The sequence below is a fragment of the Crinia signifera genome, chromosome 1 (genome assembly GCF_055691185.1).
Source record: "Crinia signifera chromosome 1, ASM5569118v1, whole genome shotgun sequence".
In the NCBI taxonomy this organism is placed as follows: domain Eukaryota; kingdom Metazoa; phylum Chordata; class Amphibia; order Anura; family Myobatrachidae; genus Crinia; species Crinia signifera.
This window is the reverse complement of record NC_139217.1, coordinates 257,278,428-257,297,110: the sequence shown is the minus strand read 5'-3', so window position 1 is coordinate 257,297,110 and position 18,683 is coordinate 257,278,428. Positions and strand designations below refer to the sequence as shown.

The 18,683-nt window shown below is 46.6% G+C and overlaps 1 protein-coding gene across 1 annotated transcript in view; it reads left to right on the top strand.

Moving 5' to 3' along the window:
- Window positions 1-14,977, top strand: part of HAUS8 (HAUS augmin like complex subunit 8) — a 69,659-nt gene extending 54,682 nt beyond the window's left edge. The window contains exon 11 of the mRNA XM_083180985.1: window positions 14,060-14,977. Coding sequence (XP_083037111.1) covers window positions 14,060-14,192 — 133 coding nt within the window. The 3' untranslated portion in view covers window positions 14,193-14,977. The remainder of the gene's footprint in view (window positions 1-14,059) is intronic.
- The last annotated feature ends 3,706 nt before the right edge of the window (window positions 14,978-18,683 follow it).

The window sequence follows — 18,683 nt, the reverse complement described above, 5'->3', positions numbered from 1 at the left end:
CACCACTATAGCCTCCCATCGCCCTGAACTGTCTGCCCTGGTGAGGGTAACACACACCCGCTGATACCCTTTGCCTGAATACGGCGTCCATTGTGGGGGAAACATCCTGCACCTGTCCTCCTGGAGTCTGGTGAGTCTTGTGCTGCGGGCGCCATTTTGGGCTCAGCAGCGCGTATACAAGTACACAAGCCTGCAGTAACCCCCTCAGTAGGGCTTCATACCCTCTGCCTGCTGTAACTGCCCAGGGTACATCACCACAGACCTGCCATCGCCCTGTACTGCCTGCCCTGGTGAGGGTAGCATACAACAACCCACACCCCCACCTATTGATCAAGCACTATAATCTGCACCAACAGAGACTGCCTCAGCTGGGGAAGGGGTACATCAACCTGGCACCATTCAATCATGGTGAAGCAGAATCATAGCACCTCTGCAGCAAAGCTGGCCAAATTTGCAAGGGGGCAGGAGGCGCAGGGCCCGCAGGCACCGCCGGGGGACTCTGGGCAGAACTCTGGGAACCCAGCTGGCTCTGAAGCCCCCCCTGATGACACTTCACCTGCACCCCCATCTCTCCAACAAATCCTGGAGGCCATTGCTGGCACTGAGAAACGTTTATCTGATAAAATGGAGAAGGTACAGTGCGATCTATCCCTCCTTAGACAGGACGTGCAGCGCATCAGGGAGTGGGTGGGGGAGGTGGAGACTCGGGTTTCAACGGTTGAAGACGCAATTGACCCTATGAAAACCACAGTCTCTACCCTGACACAACAGGTCACAAGCATTCAGAATAAATTAATGGATATGGAGGGCCGTTTGAGGAGAAACAATGTCCGCTTCGTCGGCCTGCCAGAAAAGGAAGAGGGCACGGCGCCAGAGGCTTTTTTGGAGGCCTGGCTCATCGAGACATTTGGCAGAGAATCCTTCACCTCCCAATTTGCTGTCGAGAGGGCCCACAGAATCCACACCCGTCCACTCCCCCCGGGGGCTCCACCCAGAACCCTTATAGCCAAACTCCTACATTATAAGGACCGTGACACGATCCTGCGTCTGAACCGCACCAAAGGCCCTATGATTAGAAATGGCGTCACCATTTCTACGTTTCCTGACTTCGCCATAGAGGTGCAGAAGGAGAGGGCCTCTTTTGTCCCCGTGAAGCGCAGGCTGCGAGAATTGGACCTTCCATACTCCATGTTATTCCCGGCCCGGTTGCGGGTGGTGGCGGAGGGAGAGACTAAATTCTTCAACAGCCCTCGTGAGGTGGCAGCCTGGCTTGATAGATTTGCGCCTGGTGCTCGCCAGTTGGCCCCGGCCTGATACTTTACAGCAGCCAGAAGAAGGACTTGATCCACACCTACTTAGTCGTTTCATTCCACTTTCCTATGAGCTCTCCAGGAGATCCCAAGTCACCTGAGTGGTACCGATGCTGCTGATTTCCGTGAATATCATTAGAGCTGTGTTACAATTGATTTGATTTATTGTGCCTTACGTGGGGAAAGGGGGGGGGGAGGGGGGGTGGCGGGGGGGAATGTTAATAAATGTTGTGCACTTTTTGCATAAATGTCGTTTTAGGCAAGTCAAGGCCAACATATGGCCAGGGGGCCCCGATGCTTGCATTGGTAGTTATTAACTGACTGCTCCCATAGTTTGGTAGATATTGCGACCTTTTCTTGGTCTCCATAGTTATTAGGTTAGGGATATAAGTATGCCTAGGTTGGGGGAGGTATACAGGGAGGGGGTGTATTTTGTTGGGATTGTTTTTTCTATGTCTTCTTGCTTTTCTCTTTTCTTTTTCGCTATTAGTCATGCAAGGTATTCTGATTCGATATGCATACAATTGGGGGATGTGATGTTTATTCAGGTAATGGTTATGGTATATGCAGGTCTACAAGGTGACAGCACTGCTATAACAGCTCCTTGTGGCCCGCACCCTATAGTCCAATATGACGCAACTTAATATTTTAGCCTGGAATGTCCGGGGGATGAATGATAGAGTTAAACGTTCCCTAGTACTCAAAATGGTTAAGCAGTACGGTTCGGACATTACCTGCCTGATCGAGACCCATCTGGAGGGAAATAGACTAATGTCGTTACGCAGGCCCTGGGTGGGATGGGCATACCACAGCTCCCACACTACTCACTCTAGAGGGGTCTCTGTACTAATTAACAAATCTGTACAATTTGTGCTGATAGATGTGAAGACAGACCCATTTAGCAGGTATGTCTTTCTCCAATGTAAATTATACTCCCAGCCCTTCTTTATCCTCGCGATCTACATCCCCCCCCCCCCCCCCCCCCTTTCAACTATGATGTCTTAAAACAAGCTGCTGCCTATGTGGCCCAATCCCCTGATACACCAGTCATATGTCTTGGGGATTTTAACAAACTAATGAATCAACGGCTAGACAGATGGTGGCCCCCTTGCTCCGCCCCTAACGATGACCGCCCCACAGGCTTTGCAAAATATGTAGAGTCAATTGGTTATAGGGATGCCTGGCGACTGAAGCACCCTGCGGTAACTCAATACTCCTGCTTTTCTAAGACTCACCACTCCTTTTCGCGCATTGATCTGGCCCTCGTCACTCCCTCAGTATTGCCCAGACTCCAAAACATCTGCTATAAAGCGAGGGGTGTCTCAGACCACTCTCCTCTGATGCTGACGGTGGGGATGGAATGCCAGAGGGGACAGTCCTTTTGGAAACTACATCCCTCCTGGTTGTTGCAACTTGGAGAATCCTCGGACCTCCAGACTCTGTGGGATGGGTACTTTGATATCAACACAGGCACAGCCCCTGCCCCGGTAGTGTGGGAAGCATTCAAGGCTTACCTGCGTGGCACCCTCATATCTAAAATTGCCTCTATTAAACGAACACACAAAGCTAGGGGTATTGAATTGGAGGATGAATGTCGGAACACAGAGATTACACACTTGGAGGAGGGCTCGGAGGAGTCCAGGGCAAGGTGGGAGCTAGCACAAAATACCTGGGTCTCCCATTTAGAGGAGCGCAACGCTCGTAGCCTGTTATTCAAATCCCACAAACTGTACATGAATGCGGACAAAACAGGCAGCCTCCTGGCTCACCTGGTACACTTGGACCGTCCTGCCAACTCTGTGGCCCAAATATTTGACTCTGACGGAGTACTGAGGACATCCCCCAGGGAAATAGCAGATGTGTTTCTTGACTTCTATCAGAAGCTGTACCGTTCACGCCTAAAAGGTTTGCAGGGGGAACTCACCGACTATCTAGACCGTATTGACTTACCTACACTGTCTGGGGAGGCTAGATCTTCCCTCGAGGCACCTATTACAATTACTGAGATAGAGGCCGCGATCCGGTACTTTCCCGGCGGCAAGGCCCCGGGGGTGGATGGGGTCCCAGTTGAACTATACAGGACGCACTTGGACTCGTTCGCCCCTAGGCTATTGAATCTATTTAATGACCTTCTTGACCTTAATGTTCTTCCGGACTTAATGTCCGAGGCCGTTATAATAGTTATACCCAAGCCCGGGAAAGACCCCGAACACCCCGACTCATACAGACCTATCTCCCTGATTACCACTGACGTTAAGATCTTGGCGAAGGTCCTGGCTATTCGGCTAAATAGTGTGATATTGTCCATTATTCATCCGGATCAAACCGGCTTCATGCCGGGTATGTCCACCAGTATAAACTTAAGACGGCTGTTCACACATATTCAGGCCACCCATGCTGAGGAAACGTACTCTGCCATTGTTTCATTCGACGCTAATAAGGCCTTCGACTCAGTTGAATGGCCTTACCTTTGGCAGGTAATGAAACGTATGGGCTTCGGTCCACAATACTTAAACTGGGTCCAGCTGTTATACCTCCGCCCGATGGCCAGGGTCTCTGTCAATAGCCATGTCTCACCTCCCTTCGCGCTAGGAAGGGGTACTAGACAGGGATGCCCCCTTTCTCCTGGTCTTTTCGCTATAGCTATTGAACCGCTTGCTTGCATTCTTAGGACACACCCAGACATTGTTGGGCTCCAACTGGGTCAGAGGACGGACACAGTGGCACTTTATGCCGATGACTTACTTCTCTTTTTAAAAGACTATAGACTGTCTGTACCGATTGCCCTGCAGCTGATGGAGGAATTTGGCAGTTTCTCTGGCCTCACTGTGAACTGGTCCAAATCCTCCATGATGCCCCTACGAGGCCCATCACCGTTGACCCTGGGCACTCCTCTGCCACTTAGCTGGGTTTCCCACTTCAAATATCTGGGAATTATTGTCACCAATACTAGTCAGGACTTTATTCCTAGAAACCTACATCCACTGCTGTCCGTTGTCAAGGACAAACTGTCGGTGTGGACCAAGTTGCCCCTAAATGTCATTGGTAGGGTCAATTTGGTAAAAATGATCCTACAGCCTAAGATAACATATGTCTTAAATCAGTCCCCGGTGTACGTGCCTGCTTCCTTTTTCAGGCACCTAAACAGCTTACTGTCTTCACTGATATGGGCTAATAAGCGCCCCAGAATTAGTATCAGCACCCTTACTAGGCCACGGACAGATGGGGGTCTAGCTCTGCCGCAATTCAGACTATACTACTACGCTGGCCAGTTCTCGCATCTTAGGCATTGGACGCAGGACACTGACCAGAGTTCGCTCCCGACCACATTTCTGCACCAAATATGTCCTGACATCACACCCACGCAGCTGCTATTGGGTGGGAGGATACCCCGGGTTGCCCCTCCTCTGGTGGTTCAGGCCATCAAGGTATGGCAGGAGGCCCAATCCTTGATGGGATACACGGCTATAGACCCTGATGCTCCCCTCTGGCATTCTACCAAATTACCTGAACTTGTCTGCTTGTCGGGTAGGAGTCTGTGGTCGTCTGGGGGAGTGGTGACGATTGGACAAATATATGAGGCAACCGTGTTAAAGTCCTTCCAGCAGCTAAGGGAGGAGTATGGGTTGTCCCAGGTGCACTTCTTTAGGTACCTACAGCTGCGCCACGCCCTAAACACCCAGTTTAACAATGGCCCCCCTGTGCTACTAGCCTCCCCGGCAAAAATATTCCTGGCTAATCTCGGACAGGTCAAAACCATCTCTCTGGCCTATTCATTTATATTATCCTTTTTACTTAAGGACTCGCTTCCCGCCTTAAAGGCCAAGTGGGAGATCGATGTGGGTGCCTTTAAGGAGGAGGAGTGGGAGGAGACACTGGCATCACCACGATATGCCACGGTCTCCGCAAGATTTCAACAAGTCCAGCTATTTATTATACACAGAACATATCTAACACCATGTACTTTGGCTAAATTCGGTGGACGGACCTCTTCGGCCTGCCCAAAGTGTGGTTTCACACAGGGGAACCTATGGCACCTCCTCTGGGAATGTCCCCTGGTTAACTCTTTCTGGGTGACGGTTAGGTCGGTCATTATATCCACTGGGATATCTGGGCAGACCCTGACCCCCAAGATGTGTATTTTGGGTAGTAAAGCAAATACATCACTAAATAACACGGAGGGACAATACGTGACCAATTTATGTTCCCTAGCTAAAGTTGTCATAGCTAGGCATTGGATGGCTAGCTTGGGACCCACGGTGAGGGAGTGGAGAGCTCTGGTTAACACCATAATACAGCACGAAAAATATGTATACATGTCTCGGGGCACCCTTCCTAAATTTGACAAGATATGGGGCAGGTGGTTGGAGTCTCCGCACTCCGCACATATTTGATGATACAAGGCTGGGCTGCAGTGTTGATTGTGGACGCTGATAACCATACCGCTCACATTCATCCAAGAACTAGTCAACCTAAGACCATATGCTGATGTGCCACCCTGAGTGGGATTGAACCCCTAATATGCACATTAATTAGTGACTAATGTTCTCTCTCCTTCTTCTACTTCTTCCTCTTTTCTTCTCTACTATCTTTTGTTCTCTTAATGTATAAACTCAAAATTAGCAAAAAAATCAAATATTGATACTCAGTCAGAAAAGGATGGCGATATCATCTCCTTTTTTTTATCAATCGATGCTTTATTGTATTTTGACACACATTTAAGGTGACGATACTGTATGTGAATATAATGTACATTTTGATACTCTATGCTTGACTTGGATTGACCGATTCACATGCACAATGTTTGATTTGCTGTTCTGTATGTATGACCTGCAAAATAAAAACACTTTATTAAAGAATACAAATACTGTAGTACCACAAATTCTATTGTATGCCTAAAGCTGGTCATACAGTATAACGGAACAATATCAAGCATAAATGCATGATGAGTGAAAATCGTGAGATGTTTAGGTACGATGCGCGGTTTCGGGGGTCATGAGGTTGATCCTAAGATCTTATGTGCTGCACATAAAGCTGGCCATACATTATAATCATTTTTGTGTCCAGATTTCCTGTGAACTTCCCGACAGAATTGGTGGTTTTTGGACACACAATGTGCACACAATCCGTCATATAATCCAGCTGCTGCATACAACCAAGGGAGGGTCAATTCTTGTGTCCAGGGGGGGGGGGGGGTCAGTGCTTGTTGCCAGGGGTGGGGGGTCAGTGCTTGTTGCCAAGGGGGGGTTAGTGCTTGTTGCCAAGGGGGGGGTCAGTGCTTGTTGCCAAGGGGGGGGGGGGGTCAGTGCTTGTTGCCAAGGGGGGTCAGTGCTTGTTGCCAAGGGGGGGGGTCAGTGCTTGTTGCCAAGGGGGGGTCAGTGCTTGTTGCCAAGAAGGGGGGTCAGTGCTTGTTGCCAAGAGGGGGGGTCAGTGCTTGTTGCCAAGAGGGGGGGTCAGTGCTTGTTGCCAAGAGGGGGGGTCAGTGCTTGTTGCCAAGAGGGGGGGGTCAGTGCTTGTTGCCAAGAGGGGGGGTCAGTGCTTGTTGCCAAGAGGGGGGGTCAGTGCTTGTTGCCAAGAGGGGGGGTCAGTGCTTGTTGCCAAGAGGGGGGGTCAGTGCTTGTTGCCAAGAGGGGGGGGGGTCAGTGCTCGTTGCCAAGAGGGGGGGGTCAGTGCTCGTTGCCAAGAGGGGGGGTCAGTGCTCGTTGCCAAGAGGGGGGGTCAGTGCTTGTTGCCAAGGGGGGGGGTTAGTGCTTGTTGCCAAGGGGGGGGGTTAGTGCTTGTTGCCAAGAGGGGGGGGGTCAGTGCTTGTTGCCAAGAGGGGGGGGTCAGTCCTTGTTGCCAAAAGGGGGGGGTCAGTGCTTGTTGCCAAAAGGGGGGGGTCAGTGCTTGTTGCCAAGAGGGGGGGGTCAGTGCTTGTTGCCAAGAGGGGGGGGTCAGTGCTTGTTGCCAAGAGGGGGGGGTCGGTGCTTGTTGCCAAGAGAGGGGGGGTCAGTGCTTGTTGCCAAGAGAGGGGGGGTCAGTGCTTGTTGCCAAGAGAGGGGGGTCAGTGCTTGTTGCCAAGAGAGGGGGGGTCAGTGCTTGTTGCCAAGAGAGGGGGGGTCAGTGCTTGTTGCCAAGAGAGGGGGGGGGGGTCAGTGCTCGTTGCCAAGAGAGGGGGGGGTCAGTGCTCGTTGCCAAGAGAGGGGGGGGTCAGTGCTCGTTGCCAAGAGGGGGTCAGTGCTTGTTGCCAAGAGGGGGGGTCAGTGCTTGTTGCCAAGAGGGGGGGTCAGTGCTTGTTGCCAAGAGGGGGGGGTCAGTGCTTGTTGCCAAGAGGGGGGGGTCAGTGCTTGTTGCCAAGAGGGGGGGGTCAGTGCTTGTTGCCAAGAAGGGGGGGGTCAGTGCTTGTTGCCAAGAGGGGGGGGTCAGTGCTTGTTGCCAAGAGGGGGGGGTCAGTGCTTGTTGCCAAGAGGGGGGGGGTCAGTGCTTGTTGCCAAGAGGGGGGGGGTCAGTGCTTGTTGCCAAGAGGGGGGGTCAGTGCTTGTTGCCAAGAGGGGGGGTCAGTGCTTGTTGCCAAGTGGGGGGTCAGTGCTTGTTGACAAGTAGGGTGGTCAGTGCTCGTTGCCAAGGGGGGTCAGTGCTCGTTGCCAGGGTGTTTTGGAGGAGACAGGTGCTAGAGTTCATATTTGACCTCTAACATATGACCGAGAGCACAGCGCTGCAGTGTTACCTGAAAGTGCCAGGAGCGCATAGCGCTGTGCTTCTTGTCAGATGCTGGAGGTCAAATATGATCTCTAGCGGCTGTCTTCTCTGAGGCGGGGATGGCGGCTGCTGGCAGAGGAGTAATGGGGAATGCAGTGGACCTGGCACACAACCAATTGGAGGTGCTTTAAAAGCACCTGCAATCTGGTCCCATTCATGACTAATGAGATGTGTAGTACGTCAGCAGACCAACCATTCAACCCGCGGGACACACATTATGCATACAATCCATTGTACAACCCCTCAAGATTGTATTCTTGAGTACAATCTCGTTCAGGTGTATGGAGTCCCTAAGATTTGCAGATGCTGCTAATGACCAGTATGTTGGGCATGGGTCCTCAAACTGCGTCCCTCCAGATGTTGTGAAACTACAAATTCCCGGAATGCATTGCCACAGTTTTAACACTCCCTTATAGCAAAACTGTGGCAATGCATGCTGGTATTTGTAGTTTCACAACATCTGGAGGGCCGCAGTTGGAGGACCCATGATGTTGGGAGTTGCAAATCTTATGATCTTATGTGAAATTATGCACATAAGATCTGTCGTGTGTCTGCGAAGCTGCCGGGGAAACCGTTGGACAACTAGGATATGATGCAGGTCTGCCTGATGTATGGAGAGCTTAGTTCTTGGGTCCCATGGTCTTGATATGAAATAATGTTTGTTCTTATGGTAAAATAACCATGGCAAATAATTCTTGATAAAACCCTTAACAAGTATTATAGCGAAATAACACAGTTAATTGTAAATGGGAATGTTTGTCCAGGGCATTTTAACCTATTAACTAGTGCCAACAAGAAGAAATACCGATCATCAGTAGCATGCTGCCAAACCCTGTCTTATTCATTTCATTAGTAAAAAGCCTAGAGCTTTGTAGAACATTCTGCATTCCTGCATAATATACTTTTTCATTATGAAAATATCAGTCGCTTATGTAGCAATAAATGTGAGCTTTATTAAGACTGTTTTACATTAAGTATTTAAATTATACTTAAAACTTTTATTATGTCCAGTCAGTCTGCATGGCTGTTATTGTGAATATTCAATGTACTGTATTAGCTAAATTCTGCTTTCCAGATCTGCTGACCTAATGCTTCTCATGTTACGCAATGTAATAGCTCTAGTATTCCTGCGTGTGGCATGTAAAGGTCACACTAGCCTAATCTGGTCATTGATACCTTTCCACTGCAGCTATTCCTTATTTTATGGGCATTTCAGAAAGTTTTAATTGTTGGCATTCTCATGACAGCACATATATCTACTCTTTTTTTTTTCTGCAACAATAGCCATGGAAATTCTACGACCATGCTCAGTATAAGCTTTGCTTAGCCTCTTGTTTATACTGTGTTAATGCAATAAACTTACCTAAGCAGCTTTTCCAGTATTAAATTAAAGCGGTAGATATTTCTGTACATGCTCAGTCTACTGTCTAGGTTACCAGAATGTTTGATAGGATTAAGAATTAGCTATGTTTATTGCTGTATTTCACATAATCCTGAATTTATGACATGAGGCTCCCAAGTGTACCATAGGGGTGATCCTAGGGACGACGACACCGTATTCTGAATCAAGTTTTACTGCACTGTTATTGAATATGGTGTACTTGTAGTTGTTTAAAAAAACACGTTCGTCACAAGATGACTTTATGCCCTCTTTTGAGTGTGTAAATGTAAATCTTCATTTTGAAACGTTCAGTGCCGGTTGAAGTTACAGTATTGAATTTCCAGTATCGCAGCTGCACATGGGTGCTCTATAGGCTGTGGGTAGAATGTTGTGACTTTATGTTGGTTTGTAAGTTTTTAGTTCTGATTTAAGAACACATTCTCTGGTTTGAGACTGTGCAGCAAAGACCACTACTTAATTACTTTTTAAGAAGTTTTTTATATTGTTGCCTGTACGGTTTTGCTCTTCTTTTTTATTTTATGGTGTAAATAGCATAAAATCAAAATGGTGTTATTTCCTTTTTTACTGTTATTCCAGACAGATATGTCAGTTATATTATTTAGGGGTAGATGTATGCAGAAGTGATAAAGTGCCTCGTACTTTATCACCGGCCAATCAGCTCCTGACTGTTCCTTTTTAAACCAAGCCTATAACTTAACAGTCAGGAGCTAATTGGCCAGTGATAAAGTACTGCTTCATACATCTACCCCTTAGTTTTTTGTTCTTTAATCCCATTCATATCCTTTGCCTCTTGCATTCAATGTAATTTTGCTGTGTACAGGCTAGCATCATTTTTTAATCACTGGCAGTACGTGAGTTGATTGACAGGAAGCCGGCATTTGTAGGTGTCATTCAGCCATTTACTGGGAGTGTCAGGGAAAACGAAGTGTTTTCAGGAAGGGTGTGTGACGTTGGCTCTGGCACCGATCAGCCGATTTATATCACACTGGCCAAGTAGGTCCTTAACGGTATGTGTCCTGCACATACTTAAAAAAGGGCGCGGCAGGAAAAAGACATACGGGAACACAGGTATCATAAGTCTGTGCAGGAAGTGACAGTCAAATGACCTTTACGGCCTGGAGGCCACACTGCAGCTGAAAGGAGCAGGTAAGTGACCACTGACTGACCAGAAGACAAGGGTTCCTATGTCCCTTGAACAGGACCTGCGAAAATGCAATATGTGGCCACGCCCAAATTAAATTTCTTTGCCATGGCTAAATGATATTAGATTTTGTAAAGAAAACATTTCGTTTACCAAACTGTTTCATACCAAAAGCAGAGCCGGAGTAATAGGCGTTATTACTGACTTCATGTAATGTTTCCCTAATTCAGTCTTGCACAATAATTCAGGTTTTTGCAGTATTATTCTGAGGTCGCATGTAGGGAGAGCAGCCTCGGTACTAGTTTATGCAGATGGAAAGGCTCTGATTAACAGGTGGGTTTTCAGTGCCTTTTTAAAGCTTCGCAAGGTCAGGGAGAGACATTTTACTTAAACTGAGTTAGATTTAATTTGACATATTGGGCCTGACCCGCCGAACATTTTCACTCGCATGCGGCCGAAGGATAGAGAAATCATTTGATGGTCGCCGACCATCAAATGATTTCTTTCCCCCTTCAGAAATAAGTCAGTCTAAACTAGAGATGTGCAGGCTCTGATTTACTCTGATTTCAAAGCAGGATCTTATTGGCTGTCAACTGTCAACAACTGTCATGTGATTGGGATAACCAATAAGATCCTGCTTTGAAATCAGAGTATATCAGAACCTGCACATCTCTAGTCTAAACTGACTTTTATTTCCGTTGGAGTCCACTGAAGACGGGGTGGGTGCTGACATCATGTGATGTCAGCCGCCTGCCCTGAGCAGGGAACACCACGCCTGCGTTCCCAGGGGAACACCCAGCTTTTTCATCGGGATACCCATAAAATTCTGGGCGTTCCCCTGCCTGCACCCCTCTCTCCCCTCTGCGACTGCTACAAATAAACGCATGCGCAGACCCCCCACCATTCCGAGTCATATTGATTCACCCCCATTGTGCTTAAGTGAGTAATTTATGCAAATATGCCTCGTACAAACAGATCTTCCTCATCCATCTTTGCTGCATTCACACCAAACAGCCCCTCTGGACACATCAGTTCGCTTGAGATTCTTATAGCAGCATCTAATTTATTTGCTTTTTTTTTTATTTGGAACTGATACTAGTCGATCTATTAGCTGTTCAGTTGTATACCAGGGATCTGTCTGTGAATTACATTATTCTGCTCTGTATACAGACTCAGTCGCATACAACATACAATTGTCATATTTGTCTCATTGCGTCGCCCTATTGCATTGCGATTTTCAGCAAAAAGAGACACCTGACAATAGCAGAGTCACACGGGAGATGTTGCCTCATGCCAGGCATCTCTTGCTGCGTGGCTTACTGATGCTTAGATGTATGAGGACACATTTGTAATACACAAAGGTCACATGTAGCTTGTCTGCATCTTTTGAAATTTGCATACTGTATTTTATTTTTGTAACAATTTGCACCTATGCTCTATATCAGGCTCATGGTGTTTCTAAGAAAGGGTTGGGATTGTTTAGTCGACCATAACTAGGTTGACAAGCACTGGGTTGACATGGGTCAAGGTCGACATGGATCTAGGTCGACTGTGTCGACATTCGGGTAAAAAAATAAGTTAAAAAACCCATGTCGACCTAGCCCATGTCGACCTAACACTAGTGTCGACCCAATGCTTGTCGACCTAGTTATGGTCGACTAAACAATCCCAACCCTTTCTATTCAAGACCGCTTATGTAATGAGCAATAAAGGTCATGAAGTATACAACCGGTTATCCTTTGCAACCGCTGGTTGCCACAGTGATTTTAGCAATACTTCGCTCAGAGTGTAAAAGCTCCCTCATTCACAGACAATGTGAATGGCTGTAAACCACATTTGCATATGACTATAAGCTACAGACTCCAGATTAACCTGTTCACTGACTTACAAGAAATAAGCCTTTACACTTTATATACTGTATGTCCAATGCAGCCGCACAGCTATTTAAACGTGCTATTCAGACGCATCAGCGTATGAGTCTCTCAATGAGAGGTTATACAACAAACATATCTTTATACCCTTTGGATCACCATTAACGGACCGATTATATCAATCGATATACAAACTTATTAAGGTTAAAGCTGATGCTGCGTCTGAAACGTGGATACAATGATAAAGAAAGACACGTAGACCCTGGTTATGTGAAGATCACGGATCCGACCCCATGTCATATTTATTGAAGTCTAAAGTAGACACAGGTGGTTGTAAGAAGACAAAACAATATAAACTATAGACGTATGCAATACAGCTTATACATGAAAAGAAACACTGTTGCAAAGAGTACAAATGCAGGTTCGGCTAACCTATAACAACTAACACATATAAGGGATACAATTACCGTCAAAAGGAGCAGATACCACGATTGGATAAGGTTCCTCCATGTTCCTGGGAATGTGTTCTTATTAGATCACATCTCCCTCTCAGCAATCCTAGGGCCAGACTTTAAAGCAAGAGGGAGTGGGGACAAGCTGGAATATCATTGGATGCAGTAAAGGGACTAGGCATCTCTTCATTGGTCCTCCACATCACGGGTACGACTTCCTGTCTATGGGAGTCTCGTCAGAGCATGCTTGTTCTTTGTTCTCGAAATGAGGGGGGGGGGCTGAGAACTTGTTCTGGCTGGTGCATTAGATAACAGACTAGATATCTCTATGGTCATGTATAGTGATTGTTTCACTATACTGACCTTTGCGACTGTTGACGGAAATTGTGACAAGTTAAATAGAAACGAAGTCTGGATTTACTCAAGGGGTTTCACACACATAAGAAAGACACAAGAGGGGACATATCATTAAGAATTAACCATTAATGTTTCACATCAGTCCTTGGTCGTTACATTTAAGCTACGAAGGCGCAAATGGCGTACTGGAATTGCGTAGAGGGCGGTCGTAATACCTTAATGGAGTAGAGATGCAATATCGACTTCCACAACTTCTATCTATCACCAATAATTATTCAGTGTCATTCATATCACAAGTACTATTGGAACCTATGTTTTACATTTCCTGCCACACACGCTTGCACACACTACAGTTATCATTTTTCTACATGTCCTTTTTTCAAAAGTAATTATCCCTGTTCTGGGAGTTTGGGAGGAAACACAAATTTTAGGAAAACATTCAGACCTTATTAAGGGTATGCAATGTAAAAGATATTGTATTGTTAATTCTTAAACTTTAAAAATATTACATACAGCTAAAATGTCACAAGGTTCATTGAACATGGTCATTCATTGTCCAAGAGTTGTTGTTTTTTTATTAAATTCTTAAATTCTGTTTGGAACCTAATGGTCATGAAGTCATTTTATCCTTCATCATTTCCTTTACAGATTTTATTCAGACACATATTTTATAACGTTATAATTTTTATACTTATGGTTTAAACAGAATACACCTTTTCAAGGTATTTTTTTCTATTGTGAAATTACATTTGCCATGGGAGTCACATACCTCATCCTTTCTGTTACAGGAGTTCACGCCAGGTCCTGGATTTGTCATTCAAAGTGAACAAAGAAATATCTCTACAGAGCCAGAAGTTGTTAGAGGAAAATTGTGAAGTGGAGGTGGTCAGGCAGTGGTATTTTGACCAAGCAGATGTTTAACGTTAAACATAACTTTCCTTAAGACACCTAGAGCACTTTGTTATAGTTTTTTACATGTAATAAATTATTTAAAAAAATGTTCCTCCTTTTTTCACTGCTAGTTAATATAATCTTAGAACATTTTACCATCCTCGCCAGAGCTTCACTGATTTGGTCCGGATTCATAGAACCAAGGATTTACTGATGGCTATTTGGCAGAAAATACCTTGTCATTTCTAACTTGCTTAATGAGTCCTCAGCTTTTCAACCATTCTACTACAGACAGAAGTGGTTAGAGTTCCAATGCCTGGCTCTTCAGCACTGCAAGCATCCTCCCTGAGTGTAATTCAATTTCAGCAACAAGTTTGTACTGAATGAACTAAGAGAAGGACTTTAGCTTCTGAAGTTCAACACAGTACAGTCATTGAGTACGTTAAGGGCACAGTGACTCAGGTACTGCAACAAATTAAAGGCAAAGTAGATTACACTCCATTAATATCCTGGTGTTCTAGGTCTTACTTCCGTAAGACAAACTATCAGCTTTTGGAAAAACTTGTGGAATGCTCTAGGAGAGTGAATTACAACAATATGTAGGTACCTAAAGAGGTCCTATTTCTGTCTCAAGGTCAGGCCTTCCCATTTGTACAATAAGGCGATTATTCAGTGCGTAAACTTGATTTGGATATTACTATATGATATTTCTTATGTCATGTTCTTACCTGGTTTTGGTAGAACAAAATTACGAGCTTGGTTAAAGTCAGTTAGGGCCGCATTTTTATCTAAGATGATTGCAAAAAGAAAGTAGATGAGGAACTGTGTGGTTATAACAATATTCAGCACTTATCCTTAGTTATTCTGGTTCACTCGCAAAGGCAAATTCCTTCTCAAATGGACAAAACCATGTGCACTGCAGGGGGCAGATGTAACATGTGCAGAGAGAATTAGATTTGGGTGAGTTATTTTGTTTCTGTGCAGAGAAAATACTGGCTGCTTTATTTTTACACTGCAATAATCAATCTAAGTTTGATGTAAAACCCCACCCAAATCTAATTCTCTCTGCACAAGTTACATCTGCTGTACACATTGTTTTGTCCATTTGAGAAGGAATTTGCCTTTGCGAGTGAATCAGAATAAGGGCCTTAATCCATTAGGACCTGGGGCGAAATGTAATAGGGTGCGATTTTTGGACGAGTTCCAAACTCGCCAGAAATCGCACCTTTAAAAATCGCATTTTTTGACGCTAAATTGCATATGTAATGAGATGCGAATTAGCTGCAAAAAATGCGATTTGCCGCGATTTCGGTCGATTTTTAGTCATGAAAATGTGCGCATTTTCAGTCCTGAAAATGTGCGCATTTTCATATATGCGATTTTGGTTTAAAAAAAAAAAAACGGCGTGCGGTCCCCCCCCCCTAAGCATAACCAGCCCCGGGCTCAAAAAGCCGGTGCTGGTATCATAAAATCAAAGGAACAATCAAGTTGGGGTTCCCTGGATTTTATAAAACCAGCACCAGGCTCAAGGTCCGGCGCTGGTTCCCAAAATACGGGGGACAAAATGACTAGGGGTCCCCCGTATTTTAAGAACCAGCACCGGACACAACCAGCCAGCAGGGTAATGCCACAGCCGGGGGAAACTTATTATATAAGCTCCCGCGGCCAAAGCATTAACCCCCTGGCTGGTCAGCAGGGGTCCTGGGGAAGTGGGGACCCCCCAATGAAGGGGTCCCCCCCCTCCAGGACTTACCAGCCCATTGGGCTGATGACTTGTGTAAAAAAAAGAATGAAAACTATTGTTTTACACTGGCGAACTATGAGTCCCAGCAAGCCTACCCCGCATGCTGGGACTTGGGGAACCACAAGTCCCAGCATGCGGGGCATTAAAGGGCCCGCTGGCACTTTCAGTTCTGCAGTGAAAAAAATAGTGCACAAAATCACACTGACACCCTGTAAAATAAAACTTTAATACACACAAAACACACACACACTGATACTTACCTACCTTGAGCCCGTAGGTCGGTCCCTGGGTCCGTCCTCCGGGGCTCCAGGGCAGAAGAGTCCGGTTCCGGGGCCTAGGTCCTGGTTCCGGGGCTGGTCCTGGGGTATCGGGGCTACTGGCATGAAGAGTCCGGGATCCATGGTAGTCCCCAGGGGTACCTAAGGAGGCAAATCCTACTCACCTACTCCCCGGCGGCGACCTCCGGTGACAGCGCTGCTCCAGACTGGTACCCGGCTTGCAGGACTTTGCCCGGCGCTGAGATGTTTTCTGCTCTAGATGCGCTGAGATGTTACTTCGTCGGCGTCTCTAGTTATAATGATTTCTGGCCAATCAGGAGCCGACTTTCTCGGCTCCTGATTGTCCAAGAAATCATTCTGTGCAGAGACGACGAGGAGGAAACATCTCAGCGCCGGGCAAAGTCCTGCAAGCCGGGTACCAGTCTGGAGCAGCGCTGTCGCCGCCGGGGAGCAGGTGAGTAGGATTTGCCTCCTTAGGTACCCCTGGGGACTACCACGGACCCCGGATTCTTCACGCCAGGAGCCCCGGAACCCCAGGACCAGCCCCGGAACCAGGACCAAGGCCCCGGAACCGGACTCTGGAGCCCCGGAGGACGGACCCAGGATCCAGGGACCGACCTACGGGCTCAAGGTAGGTAAGTATCAGTGTGTGTGTTTTGTGTGTATTAAAGTTTTATTTTACAGGGTGTCAGTGTGATTTTGTGCACTATTTTTTTCACTGCAGAACTACAAGTGCCAGCGGGCCCTTTAATGCCCCACATGCTGGGACTTGTGGTTCCCCAAGTCCCAGCATGCGGGGTAGGCTTGCTGGGACTCATAGTTCGCCAGTGTAAAACAATAGTCTTCATTCTTTTTTTTTTACACAAGTCATCAGCCCGATGCCCACCGGCCAGGGGCATCGGGGATAGCCCCGGACTATCAGCATGGGCTGGTAAGTCCTGGAGGGGGGGGACCCCTTCATTGGGGGGGTCCCCACTTCCCCAGGACCCCTGCCCATGCTGACCAGCCAGGGGGTTAATGCTTTGGCCGCGGGAGCTTATATAATAAGTTTCCCCCGGCTGTGGCATTACCCTGCTGGCTGGTTGTGTCCGGTGCTGGTTCTTAAAATACGGGGGACCCCTAGTCATTTTGTCCCCCGTATTTTGGGAACCAGCGCCGGACCTTGAGCCTGGTGCTGGTTTTATAAAATCCAGGGAACCCCAACTTGATTGTTCCTTTGATTTTATGATACCAGCTCCGGCTTTTTGAGCCCGGGGCTGGTTATGCATAGGGGGGGGACTGCACGCCGTTTTTTTTTATTTAATTTTTGTTTTAACTATTTTTTTTACAACAGAAGCATGCACAGATCTCAATGATCTGTGCATGTTTCTGTAAAAATCGCCAGCAAGAAGCTGGTCTATTTTTTTGGCGCTTTTCGGTAAGGTCCCATATGCGACTTTAGAACTCCCATCCTATTACATATGCGAGTTCTATAGTTTCCTATGGGAAAACATCTGGATGCGATTTTCAGTGTGACTGAAAATCGCATCTTTTAAATGTGCAAATTCACGGGAAAAAATGCGCTTTTTCCTGCGAATCGCACCCAATTACATGTGGGAAATTGCGGTTTTGGACCAAATATCGCAAAGTCTAAAAATCCCACCCTATTACATTTCGCCCCTGATGTTTTACCATTAGCCATGTTCCATATTGTCTAAGACAGGGGAGACCTAACCAGTCCTCGAGATTTACCAACAGTTCATGTTTTTCAGGCAACTTGTGGATCTATAGTAGGAATGAATGCAGCATGTTGGAAAATGTGACCATAATGACTACAGCTGTGCACCAGCTAGATCAGGGGTCCTCAAACTATTTTGCTCTGGGACCCCATCAAACAATAAAAATAATGACAGGACCCCAGCAAGTTACTGCCAAAGGTCATCACATTACATATGTAGTCAGCAGACAGCACATACATGGCAGCATTGGGAAAGCACAAATTAATATAAGGAGTTTAAAATAACGGACAACTCAACAGATTTTTCAGACTCTTTAAATCACTTCCGGAAATTAGAAATCATCAGCCTGTTGGTCAGCAACATGGAGTCGCGACCCCAAGCTGAGAAGGTTGGGACCCACTTTGGGGTCAGGACCCACAGTTTGAGAATCGCTGAGCTAGATGGTCTGGAAAACGTAAATTGTTTAATAGATCTCAATGACTGGTTTGGCCAGCACTTGTCTAGGATCTCTTGGACAGTGTCACAGCTCACCATTGCGGCGCGCGGCGGGCCCGATTACTCTCTTGTCCATGCACTGTGGCCGATCTCGGTGCTGGGAGGCGGTATGAGCAGAAGGGAGAAAACCGGGTTCTGTGGGAGTCGTAGGTGGCTAGAGGTGTAGGTTCATTCTGATTCCGTTCTGTAGACTCTTAGTAAAATATAAGTATGGATGTTTAACTTCTGTAGACTATAAATATCTACAGTTATCTTTATCAAAATGGACCTCCCATTTATACAAGTG